Source organism: Ascaphus truei, chromosome 9 (assembly GCF_040206685.1).
Source record: "Ascaphus truei isolate aAscTru1 chromosome 9, aAscTru1.hap1, whole genome shotgun sequence".
In the NCBI taxonomy this organism is placed as follows: Eukaryota; Metazoa; Chordata; class Amphibia; order Anura; family Ascaphidae; genus Ascaphus; species Ascaphus truei.
Window position 1 is genome coordinate 59,696,789 of NC_134491.1, and position 23,830 is coordinate 59,720,618.

The 23,830-nt window shown below is 42.7% G+C and overlaps 2 protein-coding genes across 3 annotated transcripts in view; one reads left to right on the plus strand and one right to left on the minus strand.

The window, feature by feature from the left end:
* Positions 1–3,765, minus strand: part of GMFB (glia maturation factor beta) — a 21,198-nt gene extending 17,433 nt beyond the window's left edge. Inside the window, exons 1-2 of one of the 2 annotated variants that reach the window (XM_075615142.1) lie at positions 3,693–3,765; positions 208–304 (exon numbers count right to left, since the gene is read on the minus strand). In XM_075615142.1, coding sequence (XP_075471257.1) covers position 208 — 1 coding nt within the window. In that variant the 5' untranslated portion in view covers positions 209–304; positions 3,693–3,765. Of the gene's footprint in view, positions 1–207; positions 305–3,359; positions 3,624–3,692 lie in introns of those variants that run through there. The other variant, XM_075615141.1, reaches the window with a different exon arrangement.
* Positions 3,570–23,270, plus strand: CGRRF1 (cell growth regulator with ring finger domain 1). The gene is made up of 6 exons (XM_075615140.1): positions 3,570–4,035; positions 9,123–9,262; positions 11,061–11,238; positions 12,370–12,517; positions 15,629–15,736; positions 16,396–23,270. The coding sequence occupies exons 1-6, from the start codon at positions 3,932–3,934 to the stop codon at positions 16,741–16,743; spliced, it is 1,026 nt and encodes a 341-aa protein (XP_075471255.1). The 5' UTR covers positions 3,570–3,931; the 3' UTR covers positions 16,744–23,270.
* The last annotated feature ends 560 nt before the right edge of the window (positions 23,271–23,830 follow it).

Below are 23,830 nucleotides of genomic sequence, written 5' to 3' on the forward strand. Positions count from 1 at the left end.
TAGGTTAGTGCTGTCCTCTGTCAGCAAAAGTGTTAAATAAATCCCTTAAAAAAAAAAACAACATACATCAGTTTGATCAGTGAGCAAGAGGAGCCAAATCAATAACAATTCTCCATTACAAGAACGGATGCGTTTTATACACCCTACAAAATGTCCTTTTGCTGTATTGATACATAGATCCATATAGCAAGTTGACTCTCTGCTTACTTATAATCGCTGCATTGTTGGTTTCTTTACGAAAGCGAAACTTCTTTAGCTTCTCCACGAGTTCTTCATCCACATCACACACAACCAGAGACTCACTCTGCGAATACAATTGGGGAAAATTAAATTAAAACAGGGAAATTATGTTTCTTGTTACAGATGCCATAAAGTGCTATTATCATCATTTATTTATGATGCTGCAACATATATTGTAGCGCAGTACAATAGAGGACAAAAAACAATAAAACAAACATACATTCTTACAGTACAAAAGCAGACCCCCCACCACCTTCTGTAAGGAAAGGTAAGTGGTAACATACAGGGGGATGGGAAGGATGGTGTGTTTCGGATTGTGTTATTGGAAGGAGTTCACGTTGGGGAAGAAGTGGTATTAGACAGAGGTAGAGCTGTGCTAGGAGGGTAATGTGTAGAGATGGAATTGCTTCAATATACATCAGCATTACTTTACTCAAGTCCAATAACAGAGGAGCTGTAATAGCAGCAGACAGCTGACACCCTTTGGTGTACAATTAAATAATTACAAACTAATCATCTAAATGTTTATCCCGGATATAATTTGCAATCTCAAATTTGTATCCTTATGTTAATGACTGTCACAATGTATCCACGAGTAAGAAGCCAGAAAGGAGCCCTCTTATGTAACCGCTTCCTGCCGGAACATTCCTCATGCGCAAACCTTCTGAAAAATAAGTGTATTGCAGCTTGGTGCAAAAGCAAGTTCTTGATGTGTTCATTTGCCGGGGTCCTCCAATTGATTCAATATAACAGAGCAATAACTGTGTGCGCTACAAATGTAATCAATAAGTAAGTCCTTGCTACCTTTTCTTAAAGGAGCAGAACGTATTTTTTTGTAAATAAGAGGTAAATAAGAGGTAAGCAGGTTAATTTCAGCTCCGAGATACTTACCACCATAGGGGCTGCCGGTAGCAGGACATAGGCCAATAGGAAGCTGCGAGGGATTACGTCACGGCTTCCTATTGGCCGCGGGAGATTTAAGCCGCCATTATGTTAGCCACACAGCCCAGTCAGAGTTGCTAAATCCTGGACTGTAAGGTCCATGAAGACTGGAGTTGGGAGTCACTGATCTAGAGCAGGGGTGCGCAAAGTTTTTTTTGCTGCGCCGACCGTGTGCCGGCCCCAGCGCTCTCGCCCCATCTTTTCCAGTGACCCGGCGTCAATTGGCAAATTTGACGCCGAGGGTCGTGACTCCACAGCGTAATTTGACGCGTGTTACCGTGACAACGCAGCATCATTTGACGCCGCGTTGTCATGGCGACATGACCAGAAGCCGGCCAAATCCCGGTAAGTTAAGGTTGCAGAGGCCTTGCACGATTCCCCGGCATTTATATGCCTCAGGGAAGAGCGCGGGGCCTCTGCAACCGCCGCGCACACCCAGAAAAATCTCCCGCGCCCCCTGATCTAAAGCACAAGGTTAGTATCGTGCACCAAGAGTATGTAAATTTTCTTAAAAATAATTTTTTTATTTTTCTAGTGTTAGAATTTTTTTCTTGCCTTCTGAGGTTACCATGGTAACCTTTAGACTGGGCTTTGGGGGAAGAGCTTCATTTTAAGCTCACAGTCACTTCATATTTCAAATGCTTATCTCCTGAACAAATCCTTTGATTTAAAAGACGCTTTTGAAAGAGCAAGGAAAGAACGCTTAAAAATGCCAAAGGCCCTTCAGCACAGACTGCTGCAGAAAGACAAACCGATTCATATTTTTGAGGGGTTAACAGAATATTTTTATGAAAAGCCATCCATTGTACTCCAAGGTCAAGCTGTACCAAGTCTTTATAGGAAAGTTATACACAATGAGCCATTTCTTAAGAACAATAATGAATTAAACTATGCGTCACTCATTCAAGTTTGGCTGGAGGGATGGATGCTTGGTTTTCACCACATCTTCAATTGTGGATTCAAATCAATTTAACATACACATGGAAATTGAGATAAGCCAATAACCAAGATTGGAAACAAAAACCTGAAACATTTACATGCAGGGCTCGACAAATGATAAAAAAAAACGGCTCTCGCGCGAAAATAAAGGCACTTCGGACTGCAACACTCATTTTACCGCGTGCGAGTCTAACCGGCGGCGGCGTGGTGCGGCGTCTCCCGGCATTCTCCTGCGTCTCCCCATGTAGCTCCAGTTAAAACGGCTGCGCGGTGTCAAATGACGCCGCATTGCCATGACAACGGAACGCAGCGTACGTAGCACACTGAAATTTGTACTGACAGTCCCTGGCCCAGATCTTACAATATGTTTTTGCCGTCTGAGGCACAGGAAGCTAAAATGTCTTGCCCAAGGTCACAAGAAGCCGACAACGGGAATTGAACCAGGCTCCCCTGATTCTAACGCGGTGCCTTTTTCTCAATGTGCCGCTCCTTCCAATGTATGTTACAGAGTTTGTATGTACAGCACCCACAAAATAGTTCCTGCACTCCATATTTATAAACATTGCAAAAAAAAAGGGGGAGGGGGGAAACTTGTACATTAAAACCGACTTCTCTCTCCTACTGATTAGAATACATCAAACCAGCTGGTCTGAACCCAAGGCTGCGGCCAGGGTGCCGCTGAGAGGGTGAGCTCACGCTGGCCACAATGAAACACATTGCGGCAATGTGTGTGGCCAGCATGAGCAAGCGCGGTGCTTAGATGCTGCCAAGCAAGCTTGAATTTGCCGCTTGCTTGTGCCACCGCGCATGAGCACCTGCACGCTCAGCACCACCCTGGCCGCAGCCTTAGGCTGTGCTTATAGTGCCGGCGACGCTGACGTCACACTACGGTCGCTGGAAAAATCAAATGGAAGTGACTTCCAGCGAATGCGACCAATCCGTCGCGTCGTCCCTAGTATAAGCGCACGCGACAGTTTGAATACATTTTTTTTGACGTGACGGTCGCATTGCGGTCACTACAAGCGCAGCCTAATACACACACATCCCTGGTCTATCTGCTTCCCAGCGGGACTGCGCCTTTAGCAGAGCAGGGAAAAGTCTCCCACACAAACACACAGTAAAGTTTCCAGCCCCCGGGCTGCGTTTCCTGGCGGGGTGGGGGGAGGAGCAGAGACCCTCCCCCAGAGCGCCTCCTTGCTGGGTCCCAACACCGGAGGCTCCCTGTATGATTCGCTCACCATGTCCGCTCCCGAGACGGCTCTGCAGCGTCAGGAAGAAAAAAATACCCGGGCTGATCTGTCCACCGCCACCGCCCGTCCGCCGGTCTCCGAATTCACGTGACAACCAGAGGAGCCAATCAGAGCTGATCTTATAACCAGTGACAGGAGTCTGAAGCCGTTGGCGGGCATGTTTGAAGCTGGCAAAGGAGGCGGTCACAGTGCTTCGAGGAGCAGGGAAGCCGCTGAGACTTTGAATAGAGAAGGGGGTTCATGGAATCCGTGCAGATCTGCCCACATCGCATTAATTAACGCGCAGCTTCAAAACCATATGTTGCTGAAAATGTTACTCACAATCCGAACTATACATTGGGAAACGTAGGTGCAGCTGAGAGGTTCCACCCACACAATTTATCGATTCTTCCCATATCAAAGATGTCTGCTGGGCGCGCACTGACGTGCCAGCACCTCTATGGGCCAATCACTGAGAGTTTCCTTGTGACGCACCACGGCTAAGGAAAGCCAGATGAGCCAAACTTAGCGTGGCCTCTTCCTTCGCTGCTTGTTTTGGGGGGGTATGTCTGATCGGTGCCATGGCAGCCCTATTCCTGGTGACGCTGTACGAATATTCGACCGTCTTCTCCATCACTGTGGTGATCGTATGCTTCGCAGTCACCACTGGTTTAGTGCTGGGATGGTGAGTGTCTAAGTGAATGCTCTGAGCCTCCAGGCCTGAGGACTGCAGTGGAGCACCTCTGTACCAAGGTGCCTAGTGCCCAGCCTGCACTTCAGGAAATAAACATAGGAAAACGCTGAGGCCTCAATTTTATTATGTCAATCACAGGAGTGAACAGCAATGTAAAGCAGTCCCCTCCCCCAGAAGCCCTTGTGGGTTTAACTACTATAATTTTAGTATCTTGCCCTCCTGAGCATGTCTTGTTCTTTAAAAGGGTGGGGGAACCTTTTTTTTTTTCTTCTTGTGTTATATTATGATTTTCATCATCTTTAATCTCTGAGGTTACCATGGTAACGTTTTGACCACTCTGTTTTTACCTTCGTGACACTTTGGGGGGTAATTCCTGATGTGCCCGTTTTGTGTAAAAAAAAATAAACAAATGCCCACCGTATTCAGTGGGAATTTACGGCTGAAAACAGCTGGAATTGCCACTTCAAAGTATATAGAATTAACCTCTTGATCACTTCACGTCAAGAAAAGTGCCACCCAAGGGGCACTCATGACATACACCGTAAGTCATTGGCCTCTCCTGGTTATTTAGGAGCTTTAGTCAATCACCGATCACGCACCACAGTGACAAGGCTGCACCCTACCTGTCACACCCCCTTCCTCTTCTGAAACAGGTTCTGGCACACGCCTTTTTGAACCCTGCCCTCTCTCGAGCAGTGCACCAATTGTATCTAGTGACTGCCTGGTCACATGATCTTCCCCGGTCACATGATCTTCCCCGGTCACATGATCTTCCCCACAGAACTTTGCATCTTTGGTCCTCTCCTGCTGCACTGACAGCCATTTAGTGAACCACCTAGCCGAATCTTCGATTGATCACAGAAGAACGGATCGATTGGCAATTTAGCTAATTACTTATTGTGTGGATTGTATTGATGGACATATTAAAGGGGGGGAAAAACAACGGCAGCTTGAACTGCGGCTTTAACCTTTTTAGTGCCTGATCCAGAGTGGCACAACTACTTCCATGTCATGTCATCGCTCTTGGAGCAATCACGTGACGCGTTGGCTCCCCGGATACAGGAACCAGAGGGAGCTCTACTTCTGTTTCGATCAGGGCTGGCTGCTCCCATTGGACTGGTCAGCCTGAGCACCCCTAAAAAAAAAGCGATGTTTTGCATTACATACCTGGTAGGGACACTGAAAAGGTTAAAACTTCTCACAATAAATGTTTGTTTGGGAAATGTGTCACAGATGTGTCATTGGGACAGCCTGATAAAGGTTTGTTTCATTCAATACATGAGGCATTTTAACTACAGTATTTCAAATGTAAAGGTGCAATAGATGTAGGTGTAGTCTGTTTATGTATGTCTACATAGAATTCTAATATAATGATCTATATACATTGTAGAAATAATATAGAACGGGAAAAAAACAATATTTAAATAAATGGCTGCAAATCTTAAGATTTGTTTGATTTCCTGTGGGTTTTTTGTTGTAACTTTCTGGATGTGCTGAAGGTTTATTTATACCCTTTTATTGCAGGGGTGGCCAACTCCAGTCCACCAACAGGTCAGGTTTTCAGGATATCACTGCTTTTGCACAGGTGGCTCAATCAATGACTGAGCCACTTGTGCTGAAGCAGGGATATCCTGAAAACCAGACCAGTTGGTGGCCCTTGAGGACTGGAGTTGGCCACTCCTGCTTCAGCACCAAAATATGTGGGGATATGAATCAATTACTCCCAAAACAGGGGCAAATGACATCACTCTGCATCAGTTTATCAAGGTGCATTGCTGCAGCTTTTGCCTTTCTTGTGGCAGTAAGTGTCTTGGGATTATGGGAGAAGAGTCGACACAAGTTTATAATGAGGTGTATCAAAATGTGTGCCTAAAACAGGTCCAGTTTTCCTTGTTCTTCGCATCAAAGAAATCCGCCAGGCTCGAGGGGGCATTCAACTTTGCTCCTCAAAGATCTGCACCAAATGTACAAAGCCGCTGGTGCAAGGGGACACAGATTTTTAGCTCTATGTTTTGGACAAAATTGCTCCATATTGATACATTTACCTACAGTGTTCTTTAGTGACAATAATTAAAGCAGCAATACAGGCTTCACTTTTTATTTTTTTATTACAGGATTGAAGCAAGGGTTCTTCAGAGCTCAACTTTGTTCATTTCAGCTCCAGGGACCCCCCGATTCCAGAGATACGTACCCCCTTTAATACCGTTCTGCTCTGGAGATCCTCTGCTTCAATTTATTTATAAAAAATGTTTTACCAGGAAGGAATACATTGAGAGTTACCCCTCGTTTTAAAGTATGTCCTGGGCACAGAGGTATAAATGATTATATGAACAGAGTTATACAGTCAATTCGCAGACATTTCATGGACACTTAGAGTTGAGGATATCATTACTTTTTCTACATCTACTTCAGGTCTTATATCATCGATCTACAATATACTTATTCACAGCTATAGTAACATACAACCTAGGTACTTTTCAGCTTGGGAAAGAGATGTGGGACATACAATTTCTGACACCCAATGGTCTGAAATATGGTTTAGAGCAGGGGCGCGCAAACTTATTTTGCTGCCCCCCCCCCCTCCCTTGCTCTCTCCGTTCCTCCGCCCCCCTTACCTAGTGCAACGTCAAATGACGCCGCAGGGTCGTGTGACGTCACATGACCCGCGGCGTCATTTGATGCCGCGTTACCAAGGCAACCTTCACATCACATGACCCCTTGCCATGGTCACGCGTCCCGAAGCCGGCTCAGTAAGTAGAGGTTGCAGAGGCCTCGCGCGGTCCCCTGGCATTTAATTTAAATGCCTCGGGGAAGAGTGTGGGACCTCTGCAACCGCCCGCGCCCCTCAGTTTGCGCACTGCTGGTTTAGAGCATCTTCATCATCCATTTGTACTCTTCATAGGGAAAAACCCTATAAGGTTCTTTTTCGTTGGTATTTGGTACCTTCCAGATTAAAACAAATACAGTGTATATCCTATAGCCTCAGATAGATGTTGGTGTAACTGTTCCATGGAAGGTTCATTTGTTCATATATGGTGGTCTTGCTCTAAAATACAAACCTTTTGGATACAAGTTTTAGAAATCATAAAGGAAATGACTGGTTTTAGTCTCCAGTTGGATCCTTTTGTGGTTTTGTTGGGTGCAGTGGATGTGGATAAAAAGTATGTCCTTAAATCTAACTTTCTAATCACACATTTACTATTAGCCGCCAGATTGTGCATTGCTTCTAACTGGAAGAATGTATCAGCAACAAATATGACACAATGGTTGACTAGAGCAGGGGTGCGCAAACTGGGGGACGGGAGATTTTTCTGGGGGGGGGGGGGCACAGGCGGTTGCAGAGGCCCCGCGCTCTTCCCCAAGGCATTTCAATTACATGCCGGGGGATCGCTTCAGGTCTCTGCAGCAATAAACTTACGATGATTCGGGCGCAGAGACGCGTCGCCATGACAAAGCGGCGTCAAATTACGCTGCAGGGTCATGTGACGTGAAGTCACACGCGTCAAATGATGCCACGGGTCACGTGATGTGATGACCCCGCAGCGTCATTTCATGCAGCTGCAAGGTAGGATGGGGTGCGTGAGCACTAGCAAAAGTTTTCGCTCCCCTGGACTGGAGCATGGGAGATACGTGCTTTATAGAGCGTTACTTTTTCCTGAAGACAAAAACACTCTAAGTTTATGGATATCTGGTTTCCTTTCTTATCGTATTTGGAAATGCATAACTATCATAGCAAGACCAGATGATGCTGGGAGTTATAGTATATAGATTATAAAAATTAAAAAATTAAAAAAAAAAATATTTCTTATAATTGTATTGTATGCCTTTATTTATATAGCGCCAAAAGTGTACTCGGCACTTCACAAAGAATACAGTACAGGGAATTATAATTATACAATAAGTGCAGCAAAATCAGACAATAGGAAAGGAAATCCCTGCCCCGAAGAGCCTACAATCTAAGAGGTTTAATGGGAACCTTACAGAGACAGCAGGTGAGGGAGTAAGTGCTGTAGATGGCAGTGCTTGGTCACAATGGGTGGTAGGAGTGACTGAGTGTGGGACAATAGCCATGAGTGCAGGCTATTGGGATGCTTGATTTGTGGGGTAAAATTTAAGGAAGGTCAGTGTTAAATGAAAAGGTTAACACCATTTACAGGGGAAGAGGTGGCAGGGAGGCATGAGTGAGATCAGGTGTGTATGTCTGGCTTCAGGCTTAGGGGAGATCCCCAGCAGCAGGAAGGAGTAGATAGAGGGTGTGAATAGAGGATTTGTGTGGGTGTTTTTTATTGAGGGGTAAAGAAGTTGTTGGGAGACAGGTGTATAAATAATGGTGCAGTGGGGAGTGGGGATGTTGTAGAGAACAGAAGTGCTCACAAAGGAGTGAGGAAACGGTAAACAGAAAAAGAAATAGGGAGGGCATAGTGAGATGCAGGAGGAAAGAGTTCCAAGGTACTTTTGATGTACACTTATGATGTGACGCTTTTGATGTTACACAGCCTTAAATGTATAGATTTATTTGTTCTGAGATGGAGAGGTCTCGGATATCGGGGTGACGTTTTTTGTTTTGTGGCAATGTCTGGTGTTCTTGCAGGGTTCTTGGATAATATATGAGCTGTGGTGTGAAGGGGGTTGTGGGAGTGTGAGGGGTATATTAGTTGTTAAGTTGTTGTTGTTTTTTCATGAATTGTATTTATATTGTTTCATGTTATTCAAAAACTAATAAAAATATTTAGCACACTGGATATGTGCAGAGAGGAGCAGCTCTTGGGGAACCCCATCAGGCGTCCGCCTTTGGGGAGACACAGATGTAGACTGAAGGGGTTCAGATTGAATGCAGCAGATATTGGTCCAGGCTTGTCATTTGTAATGCCATCCACCATGGAATTTCAAAAGATGTTGTTTGTCCATGAACCTTTCAAGGTTTATAATTCTGTTTTTCCAGTCTCAAAAAAAATATTAAACATTCAGCAAATGTAGCATTAGTTTCACGTTTATAGTGAACATACCATTGGGGCTTAGGTCTGCCGTTTCACGTAAATGTTCATTGGAATCATTTCCCCTTTCTTTACATTGTGTAGGTTTCGTTTTGATGTTCCTGTTATTCTGAGAAACTCAGAGGAAACAGATTCCATAAACTTCATTTCAAAAAAGAGGATGAGACAAGTGAAGAATCCTTTCAGCTTTGAAATTACTAATCCAGCTGCTGCTTCATTAGCCAGTGAGTGATTCAAACATACAGTATGAGCAGACATTCCGCAAACATCTTATAATAACTGATGCATGTCCATTAAGGCTGGATGTAGGTTGACGGATGACATGAATAGCCATGCTCTACATTCTATAATGCCGGGGTGAGAAAACTGGGGGATGCGAGATTTTCCCGGGGGGGGGCAGTTTCAGAGGCCCTACGCTTCCCCAATGGCGCATAAATTAAATGCCGTGGGACCGCGCGAGGCCTATGTTACTTCCCTTACCTTGGCTTCCAGCGACGCGGCGTCATGGCGATGTGACGTCACATGACCCCGCGGCGTCATTTGACACGGGAGCCAAGGTAATGAGGGGGGGACAGCATGCAGGGGGCGCACCCCTGGGGTAGTGCATAAAAGTAGTGCACAATGAAAACATCACTGTCTTTGTAACCAGTAAACCCAGTTTGAATCCCAATGCCTGGTGACCTTGCCTGTTCTTTAGGCACCAATAATAGATTTTACATCCTGTAGGATGGGGACTTGTGCCTGGAAATGTCCAAGGCACTGCGCACACTAGTGGTATGCAAGAAAAACAATATCATAGATCACAAAATGTAAATTGGGTGGTAGTCAAATTGATTTCATTTGAAAGGAAAACCTCACTCCCCACCCCTTTAAACAGGAGCATGTACTACTATGTATACTTGATAAATATACTGTATTTAGAAAAGATGAACTGTTTAGTATAACCCAGTGTTTTTCAAACAGGGGTTCCTGAGAAGCCTTGGGTTCCTCAGGCATCCCTAAAAGGGTTCCTTGCAATTTTCAGGTCATTTGAAAATTGTACTAAATACATCTGATCTTAGACACGCTATTAAAAAGGGTTGGGGTTCCTTCCAATGCATCTGATCTCAGACACGCTATTAGAGAGGGTTGGGGATCTTTACAATGCATCTGATCTCAGACGCGCTATTAGAGAGAGTTGGGGTTCCTTCCAATGCATCTCATCTCAGACGTGCTATTAGAGAGGGTTGGGGTTCCTTACAATGCATCTCATCTCAGACGCGCTATTAGAGAAGGTTGGGGTTCCTTCCAATGCATCTAATCTCAGACGTGCTATTAGAGGGTTTGGGGTTCCCTACAATGCACCTGTTCTCAGGTGCACTATTAGAGTCGGTTGGGGTTTCTTACAGTGCATCTGATCCCAGACGTGCTATTAGAGAGGGTTGGGGTTCCTTACAATGCATCTGATCTCAGACGCGCTATTAGAGAGGGTTTGGGTTTCTTACAGTGCATCTGATCCCAGACGCGCTATTAGAGAAGGTTGGGGTTCCACATAATTTCACAATATAATTTTAGAGTTCCTTAAGCAAAAAAAAAAAACACCACTGGTAACCAGTCTTTGGTATAACTTTTAAACGCTGGCCATTGTCACGTTGGTGCTCCCTGTTGTTCACTACTCACGTATAGTATTAATAATGTTCTTTCTTTTTTTTGACACTATTTTGGAGTAATAAACCTGGATTAGGGGTTGTGCATTGGCTTCGGAGGCTATAATTTTTTGTACCATTGTAGTGCAAGGTGACATTGAGCAAGAACCGGAGTATATTTTTACCAGTAAATAAAACAAGCACTTTGCAAAAAATAAAAAAATAAATACATTTATAATTAGACCAACATTTTCAGTTGCAATTAATGAAGTATTTACAATTAGTTATTTTCTTTTTTTCTTTAGTATGTTTAAACTTAACTCCAAGAGATTGCTTCCTTCTTTAATGCTAGTGTACTTTTTACCTTTTCTCTGTCTCTCTGTTTCTCTGTCTCCAGCTGGCATTACATTGACACCGAATTGCCTTGAGAACTGCATTGTAACGTTTTATTGGGGATGCAGTGTACAAAAACTGCAAGAAGCTCTGCAAAAGCATGTGTATTGCTTCCGAATCAAGACCCCACACGCGTTGGAAGCCGCGCTGTACAGTGAATATGTACATCGGGAACAACATGCGTATCCTTTATTTCAAATGGCTATTGAGTTACTGCAGGGGTGGCCAACTCTAGTCCTCAAGGGCCGCCAACAGGCCAGGTTTTAAGGCTATCCCGGCTTCAGCACAGGTGGCTCAATCAGTGGTTCAGTCAACGACTGAGCCACTGATAGAGCCACCTCTACTGAAACCGGGCTATTCTTAAAACCTGACCTGTTGGTGGCCCTTGAGAGCTAGAGTTGGTCACCCCTGAGTTGCTGCATGAGTTTGATCAGACTAGCTTTAGAGACAACATCAATGTATAATGTCATTTCAACCTGTGCTCCACACAAAAGGTATATTACTTAAGTAATAATCCCAGAATTACTGGCCACTTATACCCTGGCTGGAAGAGTTGAAGGCCGAGGTAACCCAGTCTGGGCATTATTGGTCAGTAATGCCCTGTTCTTCAGGGATTGTTATTATTATTATTGGCTAAATGTAGGCTTTTTTGTTTACATTTTTCATAAAAAAGATAGACACTTTTGTACAGTTATATTGATTTTTATCAACTTGATATTATGCATGTTCTTTTCCTGTACTGGTTTATTAAAATGAAATGAGTATATTTACAAAGCCCCTCTCTATACACACAAACACTCTGCAGCTCCTCCCTATGTACACAAACACACAATGCAGCTGCCCTATGCACACCGACACACAGATACACCTTTCTCCTCACTCTCCTGTGCGGAGCTCTCTGCAGGCAGGGTGGGGGAGAAGTCAGCGCCTGGCTGTTGCCTCCTGTCCAATCACCTCTCCTGTCTGAGAGCTGCTATCACTCAGTGTGTATGAGAACTAAAAGCTGATTGGCTGAAAAACTTATCAGGAATGTCTAACAGTTTAGCCTATAATACGCAGTAATGTTACCCTGAGGGTCCATGTGAGAGAATCAGATAGGCATGGAAGCACCAAATATAAATCCCTGTCCCAAAGGAAATCAAAGAAGCCTGTTGGGAGACAGAGAGAGGCAGAGACAGAAGAAGTATGTGTAAGTAACTTGGGGTTACTTAAAAACGAGAGGTAACACTCAATGTATTACTTCCTGGTAAAACATTTTATACATAAATAAATGTACTGGCTTCATTGTATGTTTTTCCTAAACTCATACACAGCATCCAAAAACAGAGCAAAGAGCAGATCTACATTCAGTTGCCGGAAGACGCCAAAATAGACGATTTTGGCCCAGTGCCCCGGACGCGCTACCCACTTATAGCCCTGTTGACATTATCAGATGAAGAAGACAGGGAATCGTATGACATTGTAAGTGTGTGTATGTGTGCGTGAGTGCACCTACAGCTCAACCCCATTATAGCGCGATCCGCTACTACGCGGATCCGCTTATAACTCGGTCTAAATGTGGCTCCCGATTTAAAAACGCCTCCTTTTGCCGTGCGGGGACTTACCAGCATCTGCATTTCTGGCCTCTCTGCATTTCTGTCCTCTCTGCATTTCTGTCCTCTCTGCATTTCTGTCCTCTCTGCATTTCTGTCTCTGCATTTCTGGCCTCTCTGCATTTCTGGCCTCTCTGCATTTCTGTCCTCTCTGCATTTCTGGCCTCTCTGCATTTCTGGCCTCTCTGCATTTCTGTCCTCTCTGCATTTCTGTCCTCTCTGCATTTCTGGCCTCTCTGCATTTCTGGCCTCTCTGCATTTCTGTCCTCTCTGCATTTCTGTCCTCTCTGCATTTCTGTCCTCTGCATTTCTGGCCTCTCTGCATTTCTCTCTCCTCTGTGGCTCTCGACTCTCTCCTCTACACCACAGCATTGGTGTGATGTCACAGACTCTATAAATATACTTAACCTCTGAAGCACAGGGCAGTGGACTGCACTGTGCACAATATGTTAAGTATGCTTTTAGAGCCTGTGACATCACACAATCACTGTGGCTTGGAGGTATAGAATTGGTCTAGTATATGAAAGGTCCTGGGTTCTATTCCTGTATGATATGGTATAATTTATAAATTATAAAATCAATTGAATATTAATTGATGAATTATACATTGTAATTAAAATAATTTATAAAATATTATTTTATTTTATAATATTCCTAATAACCTCATTTAGTATCTGAGCCCTATTCCTAATAACCTAACTTAGTATCTGAGTCCCTTTACTTATAACCTCACTTAGTATCTCAGCCCTATTCCTAATAACCTCACTTAGTATTCCAGCCCTATTCCTAATAACCTCACTTAGTATTCCAGCCCTATTCCTAATAACCTCACTTAGTATTCCAGCCCTATTCCTATACGTGGTGTAGGAGGATGTGTGTGTGTGTGTGTGTGTCCCTCCTCTACGGCAGAGAGAGCTCAGAGCCGCAGAGAGGAAAGAAATGCAGATGCCGGTAAGTCCTTGCGCTGTGAAATTTACGTGATCCCGGTTATAATGAGGTCTCATTCCATGGACCCCAAGGACCGCGTTATAACGGGGTTCAGCTGTACCTACATACATTTGTAAATCTCTACATATGAAGAAGTATGCATTGCTGACCCCTTTGACAGCAAAGGGTTGAAATACCCAGCTGATATTTTGTAATTAGTTTCTATCTGATGTTTTCTCTTGTGGCATTGTGCAGGAAGATGGGAATCTCATTAGCAGCAGGCGGGAGCAAATCATCCACCTCTCCCACCACTGTTTTTGCTCCAGGGGTCAAAGGAAACTCCCTGCTCCGCTCTTGATCTATATCAGGGATGCTATCATGCTTCAATGGGAATAAGAAAGTCCCTGCCTTCCCCAGGGTCACGTTAAGCTCAGTTTTGTGATCCAGGCATTGGAAGACATCCCAGTATTTCCCAACACTTCCTTTTTTTCAAGTTCTGTTTCTATAAATGTTGTAAAGGTGGAAAATAAAACTTACTAGTCTCGTTCATAAGATGTGCCCCATAGCACCTGTACCCCATTGAAGGTGATCTTGATAAAAAAAAATTTTTTTAAAATGTCCCCCTTCTGTATTGGTATTAGCTGCACATTTTAGTAGGTTTGAGTTTAAAGGCTTCTATTTGAGGGGGTGGATGCTGTTTAAAATCAATTCTAAAACAAATGTTCAAAATAATGGGGAGTGTTTTCACTTCATGCCAACTTCAGTTTATATTGTTAGATAGTAGAACGCATCCTATCGCAGACAGGCTGTTTAAGCTTCTTCTTATGTAAAAATTATCTCCGGCTCAAAGTCGGCTAAGGAAAACATTTTTGCTAATGTCTGCGTAACAAAATTCTGGCCAGTGTTCAAATAAGGCTCCTAACAAACTCGACACGGTGTTGGCTAGAATTTCTAAGGTTTAGAGCAAGACTTTCTAGAGCAAAAATGCAATTTATCTAAATGTATCAGGATAGGATTGGGCTATACATATTCATTTTAGTCAAATACGAGTATTCTTGTCAAAGTGTCAGGTCGACTTATTTATGTATGTATGACTCCATATAATGAACCGATTCACCCCAAAATCTGAATTGATTGTTGTGAAGTCCAGCTTGGCCACCACGAAACCTAAGCTGTAGCTGCTACGTAGGTCAATTTCATTCCAGATGTACCATAACGATAATTCAGCATTTTGCTGATTTCAGCTAATCAAGTTCACAAGGTAAGGAATTGAATTTGTTTTAAATACAAAGTGGAAACTACAGTACAAGGTGATTTCCAACAGCCTCTGTTTTGCTGATCGGCAAATTCAGTGCTTTCCAATTACACGAGAGTCATTGTCCAAAAAGTATACTTTTCCAGTAACCTTATCTTTCTATTTCAGCCATTAATTTTCCTGCTTAAGCAATTATAATTTCCTGCATTGTAGTTACAGTATTGCTATACTCAAATAAGTAAAAGTTGAGTCATCTGGACCAAAGTCAGTATATCAAATAAATCATTCACTTTAGTTTCACATTTTATAAAGATATTCTGCATCACCGTTTTATATAAGAAGATTATTTTTTTTAGTTTGTGATAGACAAGTTGAAAGATGTGGACGCGTTTTGAGTTATTAGAATTATTTTGTAGGACCTCTTTACAACACGGGAAAAAAAGTAAAGCTCTCTTAAATTAGGCAAAGTCAGTTCATTTTATATTTCGAGTACTCTTTAGAAATAATAAAGTTATTCCTTAATCACAGACGTCATTCTTATTGTGTGTAGTAAGAAACTGCAGATGTCGTTTATAGTAACACAATAATAAAAAGATGATTTCTGTATAATACATAATTCAGCTTGTTAAAAAGTTTGTGGAAACATCTCTGTGCGCTTTAATACTGAAATGCAAGATGTAGGTATTGCCGATGAAATCAAAATCCAGATTCTCACATACAGTATTTTTAATGCCTTTTCTTCTGGTTGTTACAAATGTTACATTCTAAGTAATGAATAAAACACCATTTGTTTGACAGATTTCAATGCTGACTGTGGTTCATATTCCCGACAGAAGTTACAGACTTCCATGCAGAATAATGTACCAATATCTACTGACGGCACACGGTCAATTTTATGACCTGAAGGTAAAACATTTAATGGGAAACGTACCTTTTCTAAAAGAACCTAACGCGTGTAAGACAGACTCTTGCAAACCAGTGGCTGGACACTGTACCGACACATGTTTAACATGTGATATTATGACCTCTGATGCTGTCGCAGTTGTGTTATAGTGTTCATTCAAATCATTGTATTGTCTTATAGATCTCTTTCAAAATGCAGTCATTGTGAATGTTGTTTGCTAATTCATTAACAGACACCAATGGCCTATTACTAGAATTACAGTATATGTGACTCATTCCTTTACAACTAGACAAGATAATTTACACATGCATTTGTGATCATGATTAATATTTTCATGGTCAATTCTGTTTACCCTGCCAATGTAGGCAACAATATACAATAACCTGAAGAAAGAGAACTGACCTGTTTTTGGTCATTAGTTCAATTCACGTACACAATTCTGCAAATGTTACACTGCAATAATCCATGTTTGTACTCCAAAGAATGATCATAAACAGAAATAGGGAAGTAATAGAATAGTTCTAGAAGGAGTTCATTAAAGCTGCCCATCGTTAAGAAGTACGGTAAAGAAACGTTAGCCATTTGTTATATTTTTTGTGCCTTGAACCACATGGAAAATGTGTCTTATTAGTGCAACTCTAAAGTGTGTTTTCTTTGTTAGCAACTTTTCATGTCTGCGAATGATAACCTGTCAGCATCCACACGTGAAACCCCTTCCCACGAAAGCACTGGAGATAAAAGCTTGCTGGAGGAACGTGGCCTGTCGGAGGATGGTTTGCCGGAGGAGATTGGTAAAGACTGTGTGGTGTGCCAGAATGGCACGGTGAACTGGGTACTTCTGCCATGCAGACATGTGTGTCTTTGCGACGGTTGCTTAAAGTATTTCCAACAGTGCCCAATATGCAGAGAGTTTGTACAAGAATCCTTTCCACTGCACAACAAGGCTCATCCAACAAGCCATGGAAGGAGTCTTGGTCTCGAAGATTCAAGACCTGACTGGAGGTTTTAGTCCGGAAGAGTCCTGTGCAATGTCAACTGATGTTTTATTATTAGTGTTATCTTTTTATATAAACAGAATGACTGTCTATGTCGAAGACTGAGTCACTGACTGAGCCGCCAGTGCTGAAGCAGGGATCTGCTGAAAACCTGACCTGGTGGTGGCTTTGAGGACTGGCATTGCTCACCCCTGGTCTACGTGCACAGCTAGTAATCCAAGGGCCAGTTGCACGGTATTTACTCCAACGAGGAGGTGATGTGTATTAATGGTGCATCGTCACCCGTTCAAGGGGTTGTTTTTCTTAAAGGGTGTTTTATCTATGAAGTCATGTCAACCTGCATTGATATTCTTCTTGCTTGGGGCCAATGACTTGGCATTGACCACTGTTCTAATAACCAAAGCAAGGGCCTACATTATCATTGATTCCAGCTGTAATTAGTAGAGATTCAGCTTGTTGCAATGAAGCTGCCAGCATTTTGACTTTCATTTGCAGTATAAATGAATTTGCTACAATGTGCTGTAATTGTATTTGATAAATAACTGAACATGAGGAAACAGAACCAGAAGTGACAGATTATAAGGATCATGGGAAGCACCTGATGTGGCAATTCCCCATGTTCATTGTAGTAATAATGAGGTTTTCTATATCAGTGCAGTGTACACAGTGCTGTACATAGCATTTTTCAGATACAAAAATCTCTAGGATTTTGACTGAGCCACAGGGCATAGTAGCTGACACAGGGTTCAAACTAGGTTTGCCCACTTTTAGGGCACTGATGTTACCAATAGACCACTTCTCTGCCCCCCAACTTGAATTTTCATCAAATCACTGGATTTTATTCCCATTTAGAGTTCCCTTTTATCTATTCCAGACTGATCTTGTTGGCCAGTTAAGTCTTAGGGGCTCATTCTGTATAATCCTGAAGGAGTAGTAGAATTTCATTAAAAACCGGGTCAATTGGCTGCTTGAGATCATATACATAATGGTGTATTATAATATCCGCTTCGGATACATAAAATGATGTACGGTGTATGATAAAATCGGCTTTGGATCATACATATAATGATGTATGATAATATCTGCTTCAGATCATACATGTAATGATGTATGATAATATCTGCTTTGGATCATACATGTAATGATGTATGATAATATCTGCTTTGGATCATACATATAATGATGTATGATAATATCTGCTTCGGATTATACATATAATGATGTCTGATAATATCTGCTTTGGATCATACATATATAATGTATGATAATATCTGCTTCAGATCATACATGTAATGATGTATGATAATATCTGCTTTGGATAATGTACGAGAACTAAAACCTGAAAAGTGACCTAGTGACTTACTTGATACCTCCCTGGCACCCCATAGGCCCATATTGACGATACTGACGTACCACGTACATTATAGGCAAATACTCTTTATCTATGACAGGGGCACGAGATTTTCCAGGGGAGGCGGCAGTTACAGAGGTCCCACGCTCTTCCCAAAGGCATTTAAATTAAATGCCAGGGATCGCACGAGGCCTCTGTAACTTCCCTTACCTCGGCTTCCAGTGACGCCACGTCATTTGACGCAGGAGCCAAGGTAAGGGGGGCGCGAGCAGGGGGGGACAGCATGCAGGGGGAAACAGTTTGCGCAACCCTGATCTAGGGCAGGGGTTCTCGACTCCAGTTCTCAAGCCCCCAACCTCCCTCCAACTGGTGAGGTTTTCAGGGGGGGGGGCTTGAGGACTGGAGTTGAGCGCTCCTGTTCTAGGGGCTGGTCATGGCAGACAGCTGATTCAGGCGCTCTCCACTCCTGTCAGCCGGGGGGGGGGGAGGTCATGGACGTGATGGCTCCTGCAGCCACCACATGGCCGGAAGTGCCGGAGGCCCGGTGACACTCCGAAATGTTAATGGTAGAGCCGTGAAATGGTGTATGTAATCATCCCGGTGTAGGGGTCTTCATTTAAAAATGCATTCGCACTTTGTAATTGAATTATTTATTTTATTTGTTCCTAACACATGAGTAATAATCGGCAATACAATTACTACTATGACCGAAAAAAGGCACCATTGTGTGCAATCCACCAAAAACAAGCAAACATCTCTGGTGTTGCTACAGCAAGAGAATAGCTATTGAAATAATATTAAAACTTGCTTAAAATCTGCATCAGACGTAGAGATGAGAGAACGTATGCCGGTCGGAAAAAGTTCCAAGTCACAAAGGCTTTCTATTCATTCACAAGACTCAAAAATGCATACTTTCCGCACATTTTTGTTCTTCTTTTTTGTGTGTGTATATGTGCAAAAAGTCGCTAAATTCTCGGGAAGATTTCAGTCAAAGTTGTTTCCCGAGTAGACTATTCAGAGTTGGTGTTTTTTGGGGGGGCTTGAATATTTTCATTTCTTTGTGAAAAGACACAATCTCAAATTCCCCGATGAACACAAACGTTCACAAATGTCTTACACATTTCTAATCAGAAGAAGTATGTAAAGTTTTGGCAAACTTAGGCCGCGATTATAGTGCCCGCGTGCGCAAATTTTCAAAATACCTTTCAATTTGTTTTTTCCGTGCGACGGCCGCGTCACGTGAGCAGTTCAGCCAATGAGGTCGAACCGCTCGCGTGATGTCACAGCCACGCCTCCCGATCGCCTCCAGCCAAGTACATGTTTCGCGCACGTATGACATGTCTCCCGCGGGCACTGTAATTGTGGCCTTAGTAGTGTGAAGTGATGCTCCGTTTAGGGATATAGGAACACTTAGATTGTAAGCTCTCCAGGGGAGGGATTTCCTTTCCTATTGTCTGATCTTATTTGTAGCACTTATTGAATTAGAATTCCATGTACTGTATTGTCTCTCTTGTAAAGCGCTGACTACACTGTGGACGCTATATAAATAAAGATATACTCTTATTGTAGAAATACTATGTTCGGTTCTTGTGAGATCATATAGGACACTGTCTCACTAAGGTCAATGTTGTGATGATGGTTTACACAGGATCAAAAACACAATTGTGTGTCCTAATTTGTTCTGCTTTTGCTCCCAAACTTATATACTGTCTCAAATGAACACGACGACAGAAACAATGTTAGCTGACTTAACGGTTGCATTTGAAACTCGTTTAAAGCTGCAGTTGAAGCTGTCGGTTAAAAAAAAAAAAAAAGTTTTCATTCAATATGTGCATCAATACAATCTACACACTGACAATTGATTCGCTAAGTTGCTGATCGATCCGTTCTCCTGTGATCGCTGAAATTCGGCTTGGGGTTCACTAAATGCATCTTGGGTCCTCTTCTGCTGCACTGACAACCAAAGTTATGTGATGAAGATCATGTGACGAGGCAGGCACTAGATTCAATTGGTTTACTGCAAAAGAGGGCAGGGTCAAAAAGGTGATGCTGTTTCAGAAGGGGGAAGGGGATGTGACTTTGTATATGGTTGCTATAGGAACAAAAATGCCTGTTACATTAGAATACATTAAAAATGTCTTTAAAATAGTTTACTTTTTATTTTTTTAAATGCTACAAGTATTTTCTCATAGTACAGAACTGAGTTATTTTTAAAAAAAATACACATGTAGGATATTGGTTGAACTGCTGCTTTAACTTCCTAATGCCTATGTGAACCTCACTGATGAATAGGGGTCTGTATTCAGTAGTAGTGAGAACTATACCATTTCAGCATGTGCTTTGGCAAATATTCACACTCGTGACAGCTACGCTTAGAAATTGAACAGCTGTGTATTTGCAATCCCACAGTCTGTATTAGGTCCCTTAGGAAATGGCAGGCATAAGCTTCTAGGGGACCATGTTAAAATGGACTGGAAGCAAAAGTTGACACACTAAGTGCTCATTTGCATGTCATTTCCCCAAATCCCTGGCTGCAGTGGAAGCGCTGTATGCGAAGAGAGAGCAAAATTTGCCGACCTGTCTGAGACGTGTGTGCTCACAAGTGTTATTTTTATTTGTTGTCCTTTTAGGATATACATATACCAGGGGTGCACAAACTTTTCCCCGAGCGCACCCCTGCCACTCTGCCGATCGCACCCCCTCCCTGGCGGACCCAGCGTCAAGTGACGTGCGGGGTCATGTGATGTCACGTTGGCATGGTAACGCCGGGTTACCATGATGACGCGTCTCTGTAAGGTAAGTGTGTTATAGAGGCCTCGTGCAGTCCCCCGGCATTTAATTTAAATGCCTTGGGGGAGAGCATGGGACCTCTATAACTGTCGCCCACCCCCCCCAAGAAAATCTAGTGCCCCGCAGTTTGCGCACCGCTGACATATACAGGTAGTCCTCGTTATCCATCGTTTCCCTTGACAATTAATGGCATATCCAACGCTATGCAATGCGACCCTATGGGCCGTTTTTCGATGCCTGAATGCATTATCCGACGCCTGAATGCGTTATCCAACGCTCACCGCCACGGATTAACATGGGACTCGCTTTACAACGGTTTCACTATCCAGCGCTACTCCCAGAACGGATTCTGTTGGATAACCGAGGACCGCCTGTACATTAATAAAACTTGTACATTTCTGAGAGCTGCGTTAACTCAAACTGTTGTATACAGATCTCACTTCTAAAAAGCGATTTACTAGTGCAAAGAAAAGAAAGAAACCTAGTCATCACCAGACTTCCCTTAAATTCCACAATAAACTTAAATACATTGAATACTGTTAACCCATCCTCCCCACCCCCCTCCCATATAACTAGGAAACACAATTAAATGGAAAAGAATCAACTAGCATACAATCTGTTTTAAAGGCTGATTAAAACGTACAAATAACATGCACAAAGGGTATTACTTAGAACTTAAAACAACACTGCTTATTTGACAGCTAAACAATAGAAGTATATTGTAATGTGTAAATATATAAAAGGTTACATTGTGGTGTAATTTTGTGGCTCTCAACTAATTTAATTGTAATAAACACTGAGTCATTTAAGGATGCCTATAAAATCCACCTACTCAGAGCAGAGCCTGGGAGTTGCACAGTGTTGGTATTCAGTCGGAAATTGCCAAGGGCCAGTTCGGATGTAGGAAGTGTTTAATAGGACCGCTTGTTTAACAGAATGTAGGGCACAGCGTCCTCTTGCAGCACGAATTGAGGCCAAGCAGTGACAATGTCAGCTGTAATAGGATTTTTTTTTAAATTTATGGACTGGAGTTTTATTAAGTGCATCTTGTTTGTCTTTTCGCAGGTCCTGTGAGGGGCACAATTATGTCTGTAACCTTGTTAGGAACTGAAGGAAATAGAAGTATGTAAATAGAACTATGGGCCCAACTTTAATATCTGCATGTTATGTGAGGGAACAATTTCTTCAAAGTGCAGGTCTCCTCTAAGACAGCTACAAAGCAGAGCTCTACTCACACGTTCATAATGAAGTTCTCCATTTAATGTGGCAGCCAAGAACAGTGGAAAGACAACGTTTCAGGTCCCACTCGTGCTTGGTCATGTGTGCGCACGCACTAACTGGGCCTGCCCCATAGAGGGCTGTACCTTGTTTGCGCCGTGCGAGCAGTGGGGGCGGGGCCTTAGAGGAGACCTGTACTTTGAAGAAATTGTTTGTCTATGTTGTGTTGGCTGCACAAACAGGATTCTCCTCGCCTGAGGCTGTTTCCCTGCACTTTGGAATTGCACTATATATGTGAGGGAATGCATGTTGGGCTAAGATGTAAACTTGCCTTGCCTTTGCTTTCCTTCCATCATGGAAGAGGGGAAGATGAGTGTGGGGTCACAAATATGGAAAAGCAAAGAGTGTTGGTATACCATCTCTGCAAAAATAAGTATGCTGCCCTGTAACATTCTCTGCCTCAAACACAATCTCTCTGGATCTCTACAGACATACAATGCTGCATTTATTCTGCCAAAAATATACTACATAGTGGTACAGAAAGAATTGAAATGGTCATGTAACAGACGGCAATATGAGTTTGATCACCTTGGGAATAAGAGATTGGTCACCTTGGGAATCGGTGCACACGTTTTGTCAGCATTGCAGTTGTAACCTGGTTTGTCCATAAACAAATTGCATTTTCCGTATTGATCTTTTGTGTAGACTGTATGTAACAGAAAAGCTAGAGATTTGTGAATGTCTTCAGATTTGCTGCACAGAATATTTTGCCGTTTCCTCTTGACTTTTGCATTTTTGAGACCCTTTTGCAAAAGTTCACATTGCTCAGAATTTTCCCTCTTGTCGCCAGAGTTTAGGGAAAACGGCAGTGTGTGTGTGTGTGTGTGTGTGTGTGTGTGTGTGTACACACAGCCGAGTGAATGCACATTGACTTTATTTGCTTGGCAACATTGTTTTTGCGTAATTTGCCTTTTTTGCAAAAAAAAATCCCAAAAACCACCAAATGTCACCTGATTTGCAAACTTCAGTGAAACGCATTTCTAGTAAAAGGCCAGATTTTCCCATTTGAATTGCAAGATTATCCATATATGAACGGAAAAAAACCAGAATGCAAAACGCCCATAATACTGTTTAATAGTAACAAATCATTAAAAACGCAGGTAAGTATTACACTCGCTCATTTGTGATGGATAAGAAAAAGCAGTCACAAAGGGAAATGTGGTGCCTTTTATCATGTGTCCTTGCAGCTCCTCACCGCTCTCCCAGACCCCGTCTATTAACAACTGCTGTTACTTCAGTACTTCCTGTAGGAGACATGCTGGGTTTCCATTTGGCAAGTGGGATTACTGGGGCTGGTTGAGTCTCCGCTTTACTGGATACGCAACTTGCAAAGTTCCATCCTGCGCGTTTCGTGACTGAATGTCACTTCATCAGGGAAAGTATATGACCCATATTTACCCAAGCAAGGTGAAGGTGGCTTCACAGCGTATTGAATAGGAGCCCGTGAGCATCACAAGCTTTTCAAACTTGGTTAATATCTGGCTCCAAGCTATCAGTTTTACTCAAAATATGCTCCAATTATATTTGAATTTTGCAGCTGCATTTTACTCGATCCTTCACAAAATTCTGCATAATTTACAGTAAAAATGCATGAATAATCCGTACACTAGCTGCAAAAAAAAAGTCAAAATTGGGTTAGCCCACCAACGATGGGGTTATAATGTTTGTAACTAACATGCTGC